This window comes from Callorhinus ursinus, unplaced genomic scaffold, assembly GCF_003265705.2.
Source record: "Callorhinus ursinus isolate GAN/ISIS: 27379988/994484 unplaced genomic scaffold, GSC_fseal_2.0 scaffold33, whole genome shotgun sequence".
Lineage (NCBI taxonomy): Eukaryota > Metazoa > Chordata > Mammalia > Carnivora > Otariidae > Callorhinus > Callorhinus ursinus.
In genome coordinates this window covers 9986215-10008412 of record NW_027397095.1, presented here as the reverse complement: position 1 = coordinate 10008412, position 22198 = coordinate 9986215, and the positions used below count along the sequence as shown (strand labels likewise).

Here is a 22198-nt window from a genome sequence, read left to right as displayed (position 1 = left end):
TTACACCTGGACAGTATGAGAGTACCAGAAACCCTTTTGCTAGGTTACTGGGAATTTGGTCAAATTTTTTATAGCAGATGCAAGACCCCATTCAGAATTTCTATGCACCCCACCTAATGTGAAAATGTATTGTCCTTACTCTTTCATGAAGGACTAATCTCTGTCCTTCCCATCCCTCTTCTCCTTCTCTCCAATGACTCAGAAGATCTGGAATAGTCCTTCAGGTATTTTGAAGTCATTTTGTATCATCACAGATCAATGTGCAATCCAACATCGAATAATGACCCCATATTATGTCCATAATGTTGAAATGAAGAAAATGAGTATATAAGCATTTGGAGAAAAAATTAAAACCATCAAATAAGTGTAGGATATTTGTGTTTTAGGAATGAAGGTATCAGTCCATTTATTGGCAGGGGAAGATATATGGGATGCTCTTCAGAATCTCCAATCATCTGATTTTGACATATGGAATTGGGATGTATTTTGATCCGTTCTTCATGTCCTGGCCACCAGTTTTGCACAACTGCATTCTGGCTTCCCTTAATCTCTCACAGCCGTCTCCACTATAACACCTTTCCACCTCCTTTGGCCCTGGCAGAGGACTGCCAGGCAGCAGATCACTCTGTGCAGGTGGGCACCCAGCTCCCTATAGGATCTCACCTCCAGGGCCAAATACACCTTTTAAATAGACCCTTTGCTGGGTCTGTGTTCACTTCATGTAGGTAAATAACAACTGAGAAAAATGCCAAATAGCAAATGAACCCAGGATTCAGAATAAGAGTTTGAGTGAATGAGAGGAATGCATTTCAAGTGAAACACAAAATTTCCCTGTTTTCTTGAGATGCTGCTATTGATGTGTACAAATGAATTCCTATCAGGAACTGTACTTTAACCATGTAAATAAGCACACCTCCTCACACTCATGCTTACTTACATTTTCTTGCCTCGCAATTGCCACCTTATTTAAATATATGTCTCCGGTTTGAAAAACAATTTTAAAGCTTTAATGTCCTAGAACAGTCGCTAGTTAGCTCGGATTTACAGAGAGGCAGTTGCAAATTTACCTCTCCGTTCAAACTTGTCAAATTGTCAAAAGTTCCACGGGATTTTGCATGGCTGCCTGCTAATGCTGGCATTACAGGTGTGGTTTTCATTGTCCCAGAACAAAATGTAAAAGGACGTATTTTGAAAACATTTGATATTTGATGTGCTTTGAATCACCTGACTATACATATACAATCTAATGGTCATTAAACGAATTCTCTTTTATAAAGATAAGGGATTTTGAATAGGAGAATATTTTGGGGTTCCATTTCTATTTTCACTTGAGACAAAAAAAAAAGCTTAGGGGGTGAAAAACCATCTCAGAGTGGGACGTGTTGCTAGGAAATCATGAAAATAGTGTGATTTTTTCCACTTCCTACCTACCTCCCAAAGATATACCTGTGGATTTAGTCTTACACACTTAATTTGACTTGTAATTCTCCTAAGGATGGTTTTGGGTTGTATTTCTAGTGCCACCAATGAACTTCACTTACTGATTCAATAATCTAAAGTCAATGTTTTGACCTCACTGTAGTGTTAATGGTGTATCCACTGTATCAAGCAGGGTTCTTTTTTGATTAAATCAATCAAATCAGAGCCACCTGAAGGTTTATTCTTTATTCTTTTACGGAATAGAAAAAGATTTACTTTAAAATAAATTTGATCAGAGATTGTCATCCTTTGAATAGCAAGTTAATGAAGCCTATATAGGGATTAGTCACAAGCTTTTTGTCCTTGTAGGCTAAAAAGCACTATAAAACCTCCAATCATGTTTCAGTGGCTAGCTGTCTACATTTGAGCTTTTCTTTAAGTACAGGGAATTTGTAGCATTATGATATGCTAACATTGTTTGCTAACTAACAGAAACATTTCTTCTGAGAGCTTAGCTACTGTTCCTAAGAAATTCAGGTGTGTGTCCAAAACCGAATAGGGAAAAGCACCTGTAATGCTAGGCTCCTATCTGGTTACATTAATTATCTCTTTTCTACTGAAGATGCTAAAGTCTAGCTGTTTTATATATGAGTAGATTTTTCTCTTCACTGGCACGATGAATGGCTACATAGTTGTGCCCATAGCATGTGCATTACATTTTGAACAAAGCTTCTTTATCAAATGGCATTTATGACCCTGCTGTTCCTGTAATGTCTGTAGGAAAAATACAGTGTACACACTAATCATTTCAAATGATCTGATCAATACCTGGAAATTGCAAGAAAGTGATACATTGTATGTGGTAGACATGTATAGTCAGATGAAAATCTTTTAATTATTGACACTTTCAATAAAGGGGAAAACTAATAATAATTTTAAAGCATATGGTACTTGTATAATCAAGGAAAGTTTCCCTGGCAAAAATAATTATATGAGCCTCTTACAACTTCCTCCTCTAATTATCTGTTTTATTAGTAGATGCATATCACCATCCATTAGGGAACACTTAAAAACATAATGAGACATTGTTATAATGAAGATATATATATATATATACACACATATGTGTGTGTGTATGTGTACCTCTATAAATAGAGGTAAATTCTCAAACAACATGGTCTATATATCAAAGCATGGATGTCTTTATAATGAAAACAAAACTATTTAATTAATATTTTCTCACCATAAACAATATGGAGTTAAGAGTTTATGGACTGTATCCATGAACCATTCATAATCAGTGTCAAAAGCTCAATATACAGGATCAAGAATCATAGATCTCAATGTTAGAAGGGGCCTCAAGAGCCATTTGGCTAACCTACCATTTCACAAATGAGGCAGCTGAGACTCCAAGAAGTTAAGCGAGTCATTCAAGGTCATTGAGCTGTGAATACACACACACACACACACACACACACACATATATACTGTCATCTCTCTGATGGACAAGATGGCCACATGTCATAGGCTAGCCCGAAAACAAATATCCTTACAACAAAGCCTTATGGGACCTTCAGTTCCTGAAGATGTGTACCCCTCGGATGGGGTACACAATGATAGTACCTCATATGGTTTCTGCCGTATAGCAAATAGAATGTTCAGAAATACCTCAGGGCTGAATGTTCCATCTCTCTTTAGCTGATTAATCTACTTCTAAGATACAGTATAATGAGAGAGGATCACAGTAGAGAACAGCAAGAGTTGTCCTCTCTACGTGAATGCTTACCTTCTATGAATTTCGCAGCCACTTATCTATGAGTAACAATATATGGGGTGGTTCAGAGGAAGTTTCATCAGGGAGAGAGGATTACAAAGCTCTGAACTCTGCTTTTATGTTCCCCCTCAAAGACTATGTGACCAGGAGAAGCCAGATTTTGTGAAAGAAATATAGTAGGTGCATTTTAAAATGACAATAGTAGAGGTTAGGGCCAATATCTTTAGCATAGGTTAAATGTATTACTGAGATTTCATGGCAAGGAGTTCCATTTTAAGGGAGCGTGATTTGACCTGGGGTATACCCAAATCTCAACCATGTTACAACAAGCTTCGAATGTATTCCTCTTGAGGTTTTTTAAAAGACTAATGAGTTAACCTTTGTGAAGTACCATGAGACCCTCAGGTGAGAGAAACCTGTATCAAGTATCAAGTATCAGTTCAGTGCTGCTAACAACACTCAATGTACCTGCAAAACAGACTGAAAATCATTAGTAAAGCGTTCACTGCAGTCCTCTTGGTATCAGAGCAGCCCAGTTAACATGCTAACAGCTAAGCTTCATGTGCTTAGAGGAAGAAAATGATCAATGGCAAAGAGCATATCCACCTTTGAAATGACATGATCCATTATAAGAATCAGATGTTAAATTGCTTCCTGTACTGAGCACACTCAATTAAAAGTCTGCACAGTGAGATCATCTTGATGGTTAAATATGCTCTGTGGGAACAACCTTTATGGAGCTTAAAAATCACAGAAGGACTATTCCTACTGTGACACTAGAGATTCGGAAGGCATTTCCTTCCCCTATTTTTCAATTTGGTAGTTTTATTAGGAAGGCTTTTGCGTGAGAGGCTGCTGAGTTTTAGGTCATACCTATCCACCCTTTTGCTTCTTTGACCAAGAGATGCTTCTAAGTGTTCTTTTTCTATTGGGTCCAGAATGGATGAATGTGGCTTTCATCCAGGATCTCTGGACAAAAATGTATCATTTGTGCACTTGATATTTGATGCCCTTCATCTCCTTGAACTTTCCCTTTTCTGTAAGCTCATCTATTCCCTGGAGTCCCAGCTCTTATCTAACTCTTCCTTCTTCCTTTGGCAGGGGTGAGGATGGAGGGCTGAAAAGAATGCCAAACATGGAATGAAATCAGCAGAACTGGTTTCTATTTGCAGATTTGCAACCAGCTAGGCTGTTGGTCTTAGATGAGTTATTTAACCTCTCTGGCCCTCAGGTTCCTCATGTTTCAAAAACTTGAACCATGTTCATTGTTGGTTTTTTTTCTAGTCTTGTTTATTTAAGTAATCTCTCCATCCCACGTGGGGCTCGAACTCACAACCCTGAGATCAAGAGTCACATGTTCTTCCGACTGAGCCAGCGGGGCGCCTCCACTGTTCATCGTTTACTGCTTGTCTCACCCTGCCAGATGGCAAGCCCCAGTAGCGCAGGAATCTTTGTTCTCCTCACTGATGGATCCCAAGATCCCAGCACATGGCACATAGTAGGTGCCCGATGAAAACTTGTTTCATAGATAATTCACTTCTCTGTTAGCAGTGTAACCATTCATCCAGTCTCCCACTGTAGACATCACAGAGTTAGTGAAAATTCCTGCCTCCCCTTACATGTTTCCAGTAACCAAGTCCTGTTTCCTAGCTTCTCTCATATCCATCCTTTCGCCTCTATCTGTGCTTAAATTCCCTTATATCAAGTTTTCATCACTTTTTAATATATTCTCCGAACTACTTTCAGAGTTATTGTTTGAAAATACAAACATGGTCGGGGCGCCTGGGTGACTCAGTTGGTTAAGCGTCTGCCTTCAGCTCAGGTCATGATCTCGGGGTCCTGGGACGGAGCCCCACATCAAGCTTCCTGCTCAGAGGGGAGTCTGCTTCTCCCTCTCCCTCTGCCTCTCCCCCGACTCATGCTCTCTTTCTCGCTCTCCCTCTCGAATAAATAAATAAAATCTTTAAAAAAATAAAACAAAATACAAACATGGTCATCAAATTAACCTCTTTAAACCCCTTCAATGGCTTTCCCATTGTCCTCAGGCTCAAGTCCAAACTCCTACGTGTGATATACAGGCCCCTTCATGATCTGTGAAGTCTTTTGTAAGCACTTCTTAGACCTTCAGGTAATGCAAAATACACCTTGCGCATTGCATTTCTCTCTCTTTTAGAGCACTTAGTGAGAGACATTTTAAATCTTTGTTCACAATTGTCTCCCCAGCTATGGATATGTTTCATCACCTCACATGCTGACAGGGAAATAATAGGGGCCCAATAAATGTTTGGCAAATGAACAATTAAGTGAGGAAGTTAGACCATTGTTCGGCTTTCACCTATGGGCAAACCATTTAACGTCTCTGTGCCTCCAAGCATTAGAATCTCTAGGGATGCCGAGGCAGAGGGACTAGAAACCACCACATCTATGAAACACTGAAGCAGGTATCTCTACACTTTCTTCCACACCTAATCTTATATGGACTACCACTTTTCCTGATCATTTGATTTGTTTGGGTGGGTAAGGGTGATTTGAGGTGAGGGAGGAGCGGGGTAGGGTTTAGGGTAGTTCATCTGGAAGGGGGGAGGGGCAAGCGTAGAGGCATGTTCATAATCAGCCCTTTCTTCTCCTTCTGAGTGATTTCTGCTGACAGGATTGGTGCATGTCTTTGTGTATTAGGTGGAAGGGGCGAACTGGGGAAAGAGAAACTCTCAGCACAGTGAATTTCATGTTGATTTGTTGGCAATACAAATATTTGAATTTGCACAACTGGTGACTGGTATATTGCCCAAAGGTTTTGTCCAATTCTGAGGCATCAGGAAGGACACATATGGATGTGAGTGGCCTTAGGGAGAAAAGGTATGATACAGAATCACTATTTAATCAATAAATGTTTAAGTCATATATAAAGAGGCAAGTTTTTGACTAAATGTTAAGAGCCTTCTTATGGTAAAGATATTACATATTGGTGTTCTCTAGAGTCTTGACTTTCTTCATTCACATTTTCTGCATCTTCTTGAACAATAATGTGCATTCCTAAGGTCTGAACTATATCACAAATACTTGTGTCCAGTTCAGGATTCTCCCATTAGTTCCATTCTTGACTATCAATCCCTCACTGGACATCCCCACCCGGGTCTTCTGCAGACACCTCTAACTCAGCACATCCACAACTGACCTCAACAGGTCCTGTCTCTGCCCACACCTGTTTTTCTGCCAGGGCTTTTTTGGTCTCAGCTGGTGGTGCTTCCTTTTACCTAGCCACCCAGGATACTTATCCCTGGCTCCTCTCTGTCCCTCATCTGCCATGGTAACTGCTCTCTGGTCTGTCTCCACCTCACTATTCTCACAGCTGCAGTTTTACCCAGGCCCTCCCCAGCACTCCACTTCTGGGCTACTCTAATAATCACACTGCACTTGTCCCTTATGTCCCCACATCATGTATCTCAATCAGTCCTCTCAGTTGCTGTCAGAGTGGTCTATCCAACATGCAGCTTATTATAAGCCACTCAGTGGCTTCTTATTGCGTCAAGGGGAAATGCAAATCCCTTAACATGTTGTGCAAATAAAACTCCCCATGTTCCAGCTCCTGCCCATGTCTCCTCTGGACTCCTAGGCTGCAGCTCTACCCAAAGACTTGCAAATCCTCAATTGTGTCATTTGAATTCACATCTTTATTTCTTTAAGTTACTCCTTCTGCCTGGAATGTTCTTGCCCCTCTTTTCCACATGATAAACATGTACATTTTTCTAATGTTGATTCAAGTGCTGACTTCTTCAAAGCCTTGCCTGACTATAGGGCCTCTTCTCATGGAAATACCCCACGGCTCCCTCTTTGTGCCCTGCGGCACCTGACCCTGCACATAGTCCAATGATAAGACCTCTTTTATATGGTGAATTAGGTGATGGGCTACTAGGGGAGAGGATAGTACAGCACAATGGTTAAATGTATGGAATATGAAGCCAGAATACCTTAGTCCAAGTTTAGACTCTGATACCTATTATACAGTTGACTTTGCACATGTTATTTAACCTCTCTGTGTCTCGCTTCCTCATTTTTTTTTAAGATTTTATTTATTTATTTGACAGAGAGAGAGACACAGCGAGAGCAGGAACACAAGCAGGGGGAGTGGGAGAGGGAGAAGCAGTCTTCCCACTGAGCGGGGAGCCTGATGTGGGGCTCGATCCCAGGACCCTGGGATCATGACCTGAGCCGAAGGCAGACACTTAATGATTGAGCCACCTGGGTGCCCCTCAGGTTCCTCATTTGTAAAGTGGGCACAATTACAGGACTTACCTCACAGGGTTATTATGAAGATTAAAAAATATATGTACAACACTTAGAATAGTGCCTATTACAGAATAATTATGTGAGTGTGTGCTTTAGTAATGATACAGATGTTAACATTCTTGTTTTAAACTTGAAGCTCTAGACGTACTATATCTGACACATGAAAGGCTGGAAGGGGTTCAATAACATTTAGCAAATAAATCAGTAATCAGGTTAGAGCCACAATACCCAGCTACCTTCTATCTCTAACCATCTTCTAGCTTATTCTATGTGTCTCTTCCACTAGACTATAAGCTTCTCTTCTGCAAGAACCACATCCATCTTGTTTGCCACAATATCCCCAGCACCAAGCACCATGCCAAGCACATAGCAGGCACACATACATCTGCTCAGTAAATAAATGAATAATTTTTAAGGTCCACATTTTAGTTATTATTACATTGTCTTTATCATTTTATACATTTCTGAAACTGTAAAATGCAATCCTCTCTCCCATATTATTTCTATGTGAGGCAACAAAATTAAACTGAATTAATGCTCTTAACAGAGGGATTTTCTTGTTTCTTTACAGCATAAGACTGCAGACTTTTTGGTTCATAAACGAATTCAGTGGTATAAGAAGTCTCACAGAGCTTCTAATCTTTCCTGTTTAGCACATGGCATTTTATATCCTCAACAAAATTCATAAGCAGAGGTTCTGTAGGAGTTCTTATTTATTAATTCTACTCATTTAATGAGCACATGGCCTAAGGATAAGAAAAAAAAGTATAAAGAATGACCCATTATTTTTAGTTTAGGTGGTGGAAAAACAAATCATGTATGCAAATGGCTACATCACAATGCCGATTTTACTCTAGCAATGAGTATGGTAGGATTTCAGAGGATCCTCTTGATGTGATCAGGAGGGGTTTTATAGAATAGCTAAAACTGTAGTTGATCTTGGTGGATGGGTTGGATTTTCAGAGGTGGAAAGGTACCAGCACTCCATGCTGAGGAAAGGGCATAGAGAAAAGTGTGAACGTGTGATGTACTGGGAGTGAGCAGAGCCTATGAGTCCTTTTGCAGAAGGAGGGATTTATGCAGGAAGCAGAAGTAGAAGACAGACTAGAGACAGGGCTTTGGAATAGTTTCTGGTGGGCTTTTCATAACAGGCGAGGATATTTGAACTTCATCTCTAGACAGTGGAGATCTATCACTGATTTTAAGGTAGGGAATAGGAAAAGGAAAGCCAAGTTGTGGGAATAGTAATTGGGCGGCAATATGGCAAGGTATAAATAGAGTTCCTGAGCTAAGTTCCATTTTTAAGTGATGGAACACCCAGCGGAAATACCCAGCAGATGACTGGAAATGAAGGATTATTTGAGTTTGGGGGGGGCGGATACTGATTTGAAATAACCTATAGAGAACCGACACTAGGAGACATGGGAAAGGATGAAATGACTGCAGGAGAATGCAGAATGAGGGCAGAGGTTCAAGTCCAGACTGACAGCAACAAAAGATATAATTACAAGCCCAATAGTATGTTGCTTACGAAAACCCAGTCAAATACTAACCTAGGAAATACTTGGAAGCCCCTTATGACCATGAAGGCATTCAGATCAGACTTTGAGAAGTACCACCCTTAAGGCAAAGACCAGTGAGGATTTGGGAGTGGAGGAAGCAGGAGAAAGAGGTAACTCCAATGTACCTGTTGAGCAGTCAGATCCTGTCCACTTGGGATCACAGCTGCACACTCCAGTGTCCAGAAGAAAAGTTCCATGTCCTGAGCACTGCTCTTGACATATAGGAAGTGGGGTTTCACAGTTGACTCCTCCCCAACCAGTAGAACAGTGACATTCTCCTTTTACACAGATGCCATGGCTGGAACACATCGGGTCTAAGCAGTCCTCTGAAGGCACCAAAAAGGAGGAAAAAGGTTAAAAGTGAACAGGTGTGGCCTGTGTACCTTAGTATAGTGAAACTGAGATACGCACACTGATTTCCTACTATGTCTTTAATACTGATTTAATTAGGTAATAAAATGTCTCATGCAAAGCCTGGATTCAAACCAGAAGATTATTAACACTTAAAAATATGGGAGGGTATCATAAAGTTTGTAAAATTAGAAGACGAAGGAAACCACACATCTGTTGTATAAAACTGTGAGCAGTATGCAGTACTCCCACACAAATGGGTGGGTGCCCCACTGTGGGCCTTCGATAGGAATTCTTCAGCTTTGCAAAAAAGCCTAAGAATTTTTGGGGAGTCCTTCCTTGTCTTTTTTGAGATTGGAATCATAGCTCTGAGAAATGACTTTCAGTTGATGTGACTAGAGAAGGTATACATAATAATTACACAGAGAATATAAAATAAATAAATATATAAAATATACTACATATAAAAATATGTCTACAAATATAAAAATGTTTATAAATATATAAAATATTAAAACGTACATGTCTTTTTTAAGCTTAGATTACTAAGTATAAGTGAGCTGACCACTGTTACGTGAAATCATACAATATTATGAATTTATTATAATCTTTCACTAATTTCTTGGAAGCACTGAAAATGTAACATTTGTAAACTTAATTTGAAAAATTATTAAAGTTTTTTTTATGCCTTCTCCTTCCATCAGGATGCTGTGACATAGTTTTCAATGTTTTAGAATATCACAGATGTACTTCTATTTGTCTCTGATTCTGTGAGTTTGGAAATATTTGGACACGTTCTAACAAAGGTATAAACTCTTAGGAGTAGATCCCTGTGTTTGCCTTGGGGAAAATAGTTTTGTGTTTTTAACTGAGTGACCATTCCATGGGAAACAACAAGGTTGATTTCCAAAATTCTACTCTCCCAATACAAATAAGATGAGACTAAAATAACTCCCCATAATGAGGATGTATGCTTTGAACAACTTTTCCAGCCATGGAGACAGACTGATAAAAACCCACCTTCATTCGCAAGACTGCTCTTGTCTTGGGTGTGGCCTACAGTCATGGAACAGGGTAAGCCTAACTAAGCATTATTATAATTAGTGCTATTGCCATTATAATTAACCCTAAATCTCAAGGTCATCAGCACAATGCCTTACTACCTGAGCTAATCAGCAAATAAATACTAAAAGGTACATCTAGTTTGATTTCGTTCATTATTTGGAGTGAGAGGGAAAGTCTAAAAGTACGGAATAATGTTTTAAAAGGAGGCTATTTTATTATATTAAAACACTTTAACAAGTAAAATAAGATTTAACTCAGTATAGTTTATTTTATTAAAAGGCCACTTTCAATGAGTATGTAAGTCGCTTAAATCAGAGGTACGAAGTCATAGGGCTGAATGGGCCAGCAGGCAGCCTACATGATTGAGATGAACGGGATAGAAGAAGCCAGTGTGTTGGGAGTGAACTGGGAGAAGTATCCAGTTTATAAAAAGTGCTGCTTCTTGGTTCCAGGTGATCATCACCACGTAGGAACATGGCCCCAGGGTTATCAGATTTTCCAGTTGTTCAAGAGACCCAAAAGAGAGGTTTTTATAGGACACTTCTCTATTTTTAAATTTTGGCAAGTAGACTGCATTAAAAACAACAACAACAACAAAAACATTACCACCATCACCACTGTGTGAACAAAACAAAATGCATCCATAAGCCCAATTCAGCCTGTGAGTTTCCAGTCTGTGACGTCTGACTTAAACATTCTTTTCTACTGTATTTGACAAGTTCACACTGTTAAAAATGATGAGCATTCTTCCTTGCTATCTTGGTTATTCTACAGATTTTCTTAGTGATCCCTAGAAGGCAAATGTAAGCTAAGCCGTTTTTCAGCTGCTCCCAAATTTTAATTAGAAGGCTCTAAATTAATTAGGTCAAACATTTTCATGGCCAACTGTAGATGTTGTGAGACACAGCACGTTTTGGTGAACATGCATATGTCCACATAACCTCCGAATTTACAGCTTAAATATAATGATTGTGGTTGGATCACCATAAAAACAATTTCCAGAAGTACTCTGGTGCCCTTTCTAGGCCCAGGGCCATGCACTGGAACAGATACAGTCTTCACACCAAAAGTCTACTATTGCTAGCGGGAGATGGAAAGCTAAACTCTTGGAGCAGAATGAGATTAAACCCTTTAGAATGCTGTGTAATAGTCTTAACGAGCCATCTTTAAAAAGCAATTATAGTGCATTTTCAGCAGCCTCTTTCCTGAACAACATTTGTGATGAGACCATCTCCCATGGTAATGGTTTAATATTATTTCTGAAATCAGTCTTATTTGAGGAATGTGGCATGAAAAAGGTCTGATTACTAGTAAACTTATTTTCCAATGTGTCTCTTTAAATGAGAAAACTATTGCCATTTCAAACGATGTTTGTGCGTGTGTGCATAAAGTTTCCTTTGGGGTGAATTGTAATATAAAGGCACTGCCTTGACACTCATTAATGGTAAGTTGGCTTCCTTAGGCACGGAGGTCAAGTTTCAGCATGAGGTATGTAAAAATAAATAATATAAAGCAATGATAATAATGGTAATTACAAATCGCTCCCAAGGAAAACATTCAACGAAATGGTTCCAAATGTGCATATATTATTATTTTTATCATGTGCTTTAAAGTAAGATGTAGCCTAATGTACTGTGTAATAATGAAAGTATATGAATGAACACCTAATATCATCAACATGGAAATTCCCAAGTTATAAAACAGTGTTAGAAATGAGGGGGGAAGCACCATTTTCCCTTACCACTCTGAGAGTGTCACAGACACAGTCTTGTGTTAATATTAGAGACTGTCAGAAGAGACATGAACTCCCCTGACTCCAGCCCTCTGCTCCTTGTACTAAAGACATATTGAACATTTACTGCTTGCAAAGACGACTTGCCTCTCTACTAGAAGCACACAATGACACTTGGACAGTTCAGAGAGAGAAAAGCCTGAAGCAAGAGATGAAAATGGGGCTCTGACCTTCCTCGCATATTTCTCCTTTGTAGCCTGGCACACAGATGCAGACTCCCATGATGCAGGTGCCGTGACCGAAGCATGTTGGGTCAATGCATTGCTCTTCTGGAACGTCGCACTCTGGCCCCTTCCAGCCATTTCGGCAGACACAGTGTCCTTTCTCGTATTCTCCATTCCCGCCACACAGCACAGGGCACGAATCTGAAGGTTGGCAAATGAACTTGTAGTGTTCTCAGAATGCTTTTAAAATCTCCAAAGGGGCAATTCTCTGTTGATTCTTGTATAATATTTCAGGCAAAAATTTGTACTATTTCTGTCTTAGCCTTTATTAAATAGGTATTTGTTTGTGATTACAAATAGAATTTTCCTTTTATGGGAGTGGAGTAAGCATAAGTGATAAAAATATAAATTTATGCCAAGTATTTGCTTTTGATCCCACCATACTTTTAAACAACTATTATTATTATTATTATTATCATCATTTCAAGCTAGGTTTTTTTCTCTAATGGCTTTTCTTCCTCAAACAGATGTATGCTACTTTGAGAAAGAAAACCAGAAAAATGTAAAAACTGATAAATAGGGGAGTTATTCATATTATAAAATGCTATCTTTAAAAAGTCGTACATTTAAATAGATTTATGCTGGACAGATGTTTACTCCCATGCCACCGCGTGCAGACCTTTATTAGAATACTTACTCTGTTTTGTCATTGTTGGCTCCCTATTAAAACTATGGGCTCCTTGAGGGCAGGGCCTGCATCTTTTGTCTTATTCAATTTTTAATACCAGCCATCATCTTTATTCCTAATTCCCGTATTTGCAAAATCTGTCATGCTCCTGGGAAGCAGCAAGTGCTATAGAATTCTCAGCTGAGCAGAATTTAATCTAAAGAAACTGAGTGCTTGGGAAACCTGAGATTAAAGCATTAGCAGACTGAGAACTGTGAGAATATACCAAAAAAGAGCAGAAAGCATCTCTACGGTAATAACGGTAAGCCTATGGGGAAACACGGTGTGACTTTACCTAAAGCTTTTTAAGAATTAAACTATGGGCAAGTCTAGAAAACAGTGAAGTTTGCCAAGTTTAACTTCTGACTTGCCAGTATTTAATTTTAAAGCCTACTTACTGGTTCGGAGACTGCCTGTCCCTTTGAGTTTACATGGGTGTGTGTATAAGCAGTTACAGACGACTAGGTACAAATTCTACCTGTCAGGTAACCCTGACTAGTTCACCTCTTCAAGGATGCTTCTTTGCCCAATAAACTGGGATAACAGTAGCTCTACCTCACTGGGCTATCGCAGGAAGTATGAATCCGAAGAGGTAACAGAGTGTTTAGAACACTGTCTGGCAGGGTAAGTGCTCAACTTTGGTTGTGGTGGTGGTGGCGATGAGGTGGATACTGCTGCTCTTGTCATCGCTACTACAGCCCCTTCTCCTCCTCCAATATCCTATTGCTACTGATCCTGAGTTCTCAAATAACATGTATTTCCCTAAGCCAATTGGAATAACAGAGCAACATTACCTCTCGCACAGTCAGGCCCAAGGAATCCTGGAAAACAATGACAATGGCCCGAGATACACTCTCCATTTCCATTGCAATTGGTTGAACAGTCATCCATTATTTCTAGCAATAGAGAGAAAAAGGAAAAAAATGAGCAAACTTCCAGGCTGTAGTGTCCTTAATTTTTTTTAAATTGTAAGAACTCTGGGCTTGTAACAATCTTGCCCTGTGCTGTCTTGGAGCACTTATTATTTAAAATCAGATGCCAGAGATTTTTGTAAGATGTCACATGCAGTACCAAATTATTAAAAGGGCCCTGGAATGGCTGAATTGGCTATTCAGGAGTGAAACTAAAAACCAACCTCATCTCTAAAGTGCATAAAGGGTCTAGATGACTTGTATTCTTACGAGACATTCACGGCAAAGCTAAAAATGTCCTAGGATTATAGGACATTTATCAAAAGCAAAATGGGCTTAAAATTGCAACCCAAAAGACTCAGTCTACTGTTTATTTTTCAAATTTAGGTTGTAACAAATAAAAAATTTCTTCTCTAGCATCTTAAAATGTTTAATCTACCATCTTGACAGCTTAAATATGATAATCAGTATTTCATTTTCATTAATAAGTGACAATGGAAGGCTTTTAAAGTAAGTGTTCATATTAAATTCAACACCACTAAAAGCATTAGAACCTCAGTATTTTGTTGAGAAATGCTTTCTTGACTGTAAATGCTTATCAGTTCTCTGCCACTAATTTCCCTTCAATCCATTCTTAGAGAAGAATAGGTTTCAGGGGAATCGAGAAGGCTTTGAAGGTGCCCACAGGTAGTTCTGGTGACACAAAGATGTGCAGTGAGACAGAACTTTGATAAGTCTTGTGGTAACTTGGCTGAAAAGGTATGAAGTTATACAAAAGTCAGGCTCTGACAATGACAAAAATTATTTCTAGTTTAAAATTGTATTGAGTATAATAAAATCAAATTCCAAGTCCATGAACTATTATGGTATGTGTGCTTTCTTCTTTCAGTTTTCTTTTTTAAATCATCTTCTCATTACTCCTTCTGGAAATTTTCCATACTTAGCATTCTTGGATTCAGAGTTTTATGCTCTGGCCCATTAAACTCATACTTCTCATATGTACCAGTTTTTCCTTTTCAATCCAAATTATCTACTTGGTCTAGTTTCACTTGCATAAGCTATTTCCAATTAGAAGGAGATATTCTAGGAAGTGGTCTTGGCATCTTCTACTCAACTATGAGAATTTATAATGAGGGTCGGGAAATAGCATTTCTCAATTGTGGCCTTTTGACCACCAGTATCAGGAGGATCACCGGAGGCACTTAAAATGCAGATGCCTAGGCTTCATTCCAGATCTACTGCATCTGAAGGATGCAGCCTAGTGATCCACATTCTAACAAAAACCTCAGGTGACCCTGCAGATGCTCACCGCCTTAAAGCATCGTGAACCAACACTTCAGATAGTACTTCCATAGTTAGACAACTTCTGATCTAGACTTGGAGTTCCACCTTGGGTAGAATAAAAGCAAGAGGAAGAAGGTGGTATCTAGTTTATTTGGGGAATGCTTAGAAAGCTGAGAATGAATCCAGTGGCTGTGTGGAGAGCCACCCTATTATCACGCAGAGGAGATTTTTCTTCTTCCCCCCCCCCCGTGTGAATACATCAGATGGCTCTTTGCAGGTTTATGATAATCTGTTCTTTGATCCTTGTGTTTGAAAACTGAACTGGAAAAGAAATTTATATGTGGCATTTGCTGAACTACAATTGATCTGGCAGGAATGGAGCATTTGACAAAGAGCTACCCATTTTTAACTTATTAAAACATTAGTTATTTTCATAAAATCATTAATTTATTTAAATGGTCATTATAAAAAGGCACAAAGAGGTTTTTTTCATTCAAAGATGGAACAACCATTTCTCTATTTTCTACTTAATCCATCTTTCTTGTACCAAGCAATAGTGGCACTTTTTAGATCTACATTTGGATTTCCCCTGCCCTGGATGGTTAATAGGAGGCCCTAGAGGACGCTTCCGAAGGTAAATATAGTTGAATTTAATTTCACACCAGCTCCTATTGACAACTTTATGGAAGCAGCCCTGTGGGAATGTAGCTATTGTAGAAAAAATGTTTAATAAAGTTCACTATCAAAATAAATAAAAATCCCTCCATCTTATTGACTTATCTAAGATCTGTCCCTGGGCCCACACTGCTGCATGGAGCTTAACACCAGCAATACAAGCGAGAAGAGAAGGCAATATAGGGAGGTTCTGGAAGCTGCCACCTCCACCAGATACACTGGGAGGAGGATGGTTATAGCAGGAGCACGTCAGTAACCAGAGGTGAAAAAGAATGTGTTTTTCTATTTACATTGGCCTCCGTGAAATTTTGCCTTCTGTCTTTTTAATCTTACTTCAGAATCACTTCCTTGACCACAGTTCATTAGACTTGTGAAGGATTTTAAAGTTCTATGCATAAAACTCTGTTCTTCCAGAGTCTAAAGCCCCTTGGTATCTGCATCTGCACTGATGAGGGGTTTTGTTTCTGGCAGGTTTTGTTATGGGAGGAACTAAAGGTAATGAATGGTATGATGGAATAATTTTGGTATAAAGGGCATGGGCTTTGAAATCAGACATACTGGGTGTCTCAAATCTCAATTTTGCCACTTGCTGGCTGTGAGAGTCTATCAGATTATTTACTCATTCCAAGCCTCCATTTCCTTATTTATTACATAAATATCACTACACCTATGCTATCAGGGTTGTGATGAGAATCAAACAAGATAACTGAATGTAAAGTGTCTGGTACCATGCTTGGGGGCAGAATGGCACTCCATAAATGGTATATATTGTCATGTTACAGAGCAGGTTGGTTGAGATTAGGGGATATTGGCAACTCTGTCTATACTACTGGAAAATAATATATATTAATATAGGCTAGCGGCTAACATATATTAGTCATTCAATAAATGTTGGTTGTTAATACTATCTTGACCCTTCTTAGTAGAGGACCAAATATAGTTAAGATCAATCAACTGATTCTAACATTATCATTAAAGAGAATGAACAGCATTTTAGCATAGTTAAATTCATACTAAGCTTAAATTGCTTAATCAAATATATTAGCCTCTTTTTACTATAATTAGGATAAATTATAAAAAAACATAAAAAAATTAATGGGGAGAATTTAGAGTAAATAACTTAATACCTTTGATTTTTTTTTTCCAGAAATTTACTTGGATTCTCTTTAAGTGGAATTGCAGGAGAAGTGTTTCTGTTGCTTCAGGAGAAGTTAAAAAAAACCTGACTAGCATAAGGAAAAAGCAAATACTTTGTTGCATATGATACTGACAGCTTGGTATCTGGATAATAAGAATTCTATCTCAAAGGTTAGCTTCTTTTTGGGAGGAAGTAAGGGAGGGAAAAAAAAACTTCAAGCATGTTTCTGGGTCTATTGATTTTGAAAGGTTAATAGTTGGGTTAGTGTTTTAACTTGAACTTAGTGGTAAGGATAACAGGAAGGGAGAACATCTTCACAAATATTTTAGACCTTCTAACTGCTTGATGTCTGAGGAGAAACTCAACCTCTCATAACTCATTGGCATCTGCATTATCAAAACTGGGCCTTGACAGAAAAATATGAAAGCTAGATCTATTAAATCTGCTCCATTGAGTCTGTGAGCGTTGCAAAATAGTGTCATGACTTAAAATACTTTTTTTCTAATTTAACAAATAATGTTGTCTTTTGAGGATGTAAAATCAGTGGAGTTTTTCTCCAGGGGAAAAAATCATCAGTGCATTTTTATAGCCTTTCTGATTACTTTAGAGGAAAGTTTTTGATACTCTTATGGCTGGAATACCATTTTCTACTGACTCAAGGTCTTCAGCATCAAGTAAAAATAGAACATGATTGTTACAAAGAGCAGATGGTATATCTATTAACAGTCAACACATCTTTCCAAACATATGGTTGAACAGGTTAACTAAAGGATAAAGTGGTGAAAGTTGTATAGAAAACTGACAGCTGTAAAATATTTTCCCTTCTTTTAAAAGACATGTGTTTTAGGAAAATTCACACAATAAAATACTGTATCTATGAAAGGTTTCCCCTCAGGGCTAAAAATTCTACAAGAAAGGGCTCTGAGTGACCCAAGTTATTGTCCCTAAGACTCTTCTCTAAATACTCTTAGGTTGTATTTTGAAGGCACAACGGTTCTAGAACCAGCTGTGCTAAAGAAGAACTGGACTGATGCTAGTTTTTCCACTTCAAGAGGCATTTATCTGCCTTTTCTTTTTTTTTTTATTATGTTATGTTAATCACCATATATTACATCGTTAGTTTTTGATGCAGTGTTCCATGATTCATTGTTTGCATATAACACCCAGTGCTCCATTCAATACGTGCCCTCTTTAATACCTATCACCAGGCTAACCCATCCCCCCACCCCCTCCCCTCTAGAACCCTCAGTTTGTTTCTCAGAGTCCAGTCTCTCATGGTTCGTCTCCCCCTCTGATTTCTCCTCCCTTCATTTTTCCCTTCCTATTATCTTCTTTTTTTTTTTTTTTAACATATAGTGTATTATTTGTTTCAGAGGAACAGGTCTGTGATTCAACAGTCTTACACTGCCTTTTCTTTTCTAATAGCTCTTAAATTAACAGAGATTCTCTTGCTTACTCCCTACTTCCTTGAAGTTGTTCATCAATGCAGCCCTGGTAATATGATTATCCAGGTGATTATTCCTTTTGAAAACAAAAAAAGGTACATGGTAACTATCCTACAATAGCAGCAAATAATGGAGCATTAAAAAAATCTTAATCAGCATTTAAACAACATTAATGATAACAATATAAGCCTTTCTCATAGTGACCTATCTTGAATAAGGACTTTAAGGCAGAATGAGCAATGAGTTTAAACAACATCTGTATCACTTTAACCACTGATCTCTTTCTAGAACTCTGCTGTTAATTCAAAATAATTGTCAAGGCAGCTTACCGATTGCTGTGGTTAACACGAATACTTGCTCCATCTTTTTTCCATCATTGTAAAATGCCAGATACCAAGGTCCTTGGTCCATATACTCTATGAAACCGGTCTCCTGCAGTGAGGTTAAGATCAGGTTCCGAGGGGAGTGTTGGGTATCATCAGAGCCCTTAGAGTCCTGCTTGACCAGTTGTTTTCCATCCATCAATTTTACAAAATCAAACTGGAACAAATACACACACAAATATGAGCCACTACTTTTACTTCTAGACTAACGAACAACTTTAACTTCAATTGCCCTATTTCATACTTCATACTTCTCTGAGGGAGGCAAAGTGAAAGAAGAAGTTATTCCTTCTTAAGTATACTTAAAAACAAAAGTATATTACTGATTCTGAAAAAAAAAACCCACTATATTTATAAATGCCATAAACCTTTCAGTTTTGGAATATTAAAAATAATTGTCTAAAAAGAAGTAAATCAAGAAATAGGAAAAAAATCTTATTTAGTATTAGGCAAGAGAATCTTGATATTTTACTAAAGTATCAGATAAAAGATATTTGGAACCACACATTCCCCTCAAAAATGTGACCATGATCTTCTCTACAAATTCAAGAGTTTTACAGTTTTTAAAACAAGTAAACAGTCAAAAATTTGAGAACGTTCATCATAATTTACTACCTTTGTGGTAGCATATTTAAATATTCAAAGAACCCCCTCTTTTCCCTTAATCGGTGGACAAGCACATAGCACACATTTCCTTGGACATTTTTTTTAAGAGTCACATTTGAATTCCCATCCAGAAGGTAAGGTTTGGATTACAGTCATATCTGTTGAAAAAAAAGCAATCCCCTGATGGTTATGATTCCTTATGCTCCTATTTCTTAGATGGAAGAGGACCCCAAATCGGTTCATGCAAGGAAGAGATAAGGAAAAAAAATGAGACAAGTCAGGTGGCTAATATTTATAGAAGGGCTTTGTAAACCATAGAGGTTTTACATATTTAAGTTATTATTAACAATAACAAGAAAAATTTTCTACCTATAAGATAAAACCTCTCTTTTGGACTAATTTCCTTTATTGCTTTGCATTCTTCAGTGGGACAAGGGGTCAAGGCCATATGGAGCCAGCTAAGGCGGGGTGTGGGCCCAAAAGCTAAGTAAGATGAGGGGGTGGGGAAAGCACACAATAATCCTGTTCCAGGAAACAGAATTCAAGTTTCAAGAGTATTTTCCTAAACTTTCTTTTCTGAATTTGTTCTGCTAAATGTTATTGCTTATTTCTCAATGTCATTTCCTTTTCATTCATTTGAGTGTAATTATTTTGGATATTTGCCCATTACAAACATCGTCTGCCTTTACATTTGACCCCCACATACCTTGCAAGTCACAAACCCTGAACTATTCATCCCACCGCCCTCTAAAAGGGTCAAGAAATACCTATAACATTAAATACCTGCGTGTGTGTAGGTGGAATGTTTCTTCTGCCATAAATTCCCAGCAGAGAGTCCTTGGCTAAAGAAATATTGAATTTCAGGTATATAGGATGGTGGATAGTAATCTGGAAACGCCAGAATAAGCCGGGCGGAATGGTCTGCATGACCTGTGCACCAATGTCAACTTCTCCAGTGTCTATCGCCCGTCCCTTCTGAAACACTGGTTTTAAAGGTAAAGAAAATTGCACATGATATTAATCTTAACGTATAAAGCAGTGGTTTTTAGTTTTTCAGCACAAATACATCAAAATGACTTCCTAAGCTCTTTTTTCCTCCCTACCCTACCTGTATTTCAAGGCTTTACCCAAATCAAATATCTTCCAAGGATACTTCCCCAACCAACCACTGTACCAGTCTCTTCCTTGTCTTGAACTACTATTGCATTTATTTCCATCATTTGATTCATTTTAACCACTATTTAGTGAGCGTGGTCTGGGTAGCTACAGGAGATACAGCGATGAACAAGATGCAGTTCTTGCACTCAAGGAGCTTTGAATACATGAGAGGAAACAGGATACGTGTACAAGTAACCATGTTGTAAAGGAAAATAAGTGCTCTGGGTATTCAAAGGAGTAAAGGGCATTTGGTTGGAGGATACTCCTCATTCTTAGCTGTCTCTATGCCTTTTAACATCCTTTATTTTTCTTCTTAGTACTTATCACCCCCTAAGGAACCACATGTTTTACTTGTCTATTGCCTATTTTCTCCCAGTAGAATATAAGCTCCATGAAGCTGTGGCTGTTTTGTTCCTTGCTTTATACCCAGTAACTAGAAGAATGTAAGCAAACAGTCTATGCTCCATACATATTTATTCAATGAGTGAATGAACGAGAAAAGCGTATTTATGGGAAGTAGTACTGAAGAGGGGCCTTAAAGGGGGGAGAAGATTTCAACAGAGCTGTTGAGAATGTTCCACAGGGAAGGAACTCTGTACCAAAACAAAGAGGAGAGAAACTTCTAAAGCTATGGTGTAGAGTATGTGCCTACAGAGAGGAGCAGTTGGAGATAGGGCTAGAGGGAAAGGATGGCATCATAGGGCCTAGAGTGCCAGTCCTGAGGGTTTATCAAGGATGGAAAGCCATTAAAGGTTTTTAAGAAGAGGGGAAATATTTGGATACATTAGAAAGACTAATCTTGAGGTGGAAGGTAGAATGATTTAGAGCAGGGAAACAGAGATGATAGAGAATTATGGAGCAATAATTCAGGTGTAATGACATAAAGATCTAAATTTACAGTGGGCTCAACAGTTCACATGGGATAAGTCCATTCCAGTCAACTGTAAAATAAACAAGTGGGACTACATCAAACTAGAGAGCTCTGCACAGCAAAAGAAACAATCAATAAATTGAAAAGGCAACCTACAGAATGGGAGAAAATTATTTGCAAACCATATACCTGATAAGGATTGAATATCCAGAATATATAAAGAATTCATACAACTCAATAGTAAAAAAGCAAATAGTCCAATTTAAAAATGGGCAAAGGACTTGAACATTTTTTCAAAAAAGACATACTAATGGCCAATAGGTATATGAAAAGGTGCTCAACATCTCTAATCACTGGGGGAAATGCAAATCAAACCCATAATGAGCTATCACCTCATACCCTGTTAGGTTGGCTATTATCAAAAAGATAAGAAATAACAAATGTTGTAAGGATGTGGAGAAAAGGGAACTATTATGCCCTTACACACTGTTGGGTATGCAAAATGGTACAGTTGTTTTGGAAAACAGTATGGTGGGTCCTCAAAAAATAGAACTACCATATGATCCAGCAATCCCACTCTGGGTAT

General features: G+C 38.3%; 1 protein-coding gene across 4 annotated transcripts in view; it reads right to left on the bottom strand.

Annotated features, from left to right (window-relative positions):
• Nucleotides 1-22198, bottom strand: part of TENM1 (teneurin transmembrane protein 1) — a 772415-nt gene that overhangs the window by 237737 nt on the left and 512480 nt on the right. For all 4 annotated transcript variants that reach the window (XM_073879177.1, XM_073879176.1, XM_025852677.2 and 1 more), the window contains 5 exons: nt 20367-20566; nt 18924-19134; nt 13936-14037; nt 12421-12615; nt 9168-9368 (listed from right to left, as the gene is read on the bottom strand). In XM_073879177.1, the coding sequence (XP_073735278.1) occupies nt 9168-9368; nt 12421-12615; nt 13936-14037; nt 18924-19134; nt 20367-20566 (909 nt within the window). The remainder of the gene's footprint in view (nt 1-9167; nt 9369-12420; nt 12616-13935; nt 14038-18923; nt 19135-20366; nt 20567-22198) is intronic.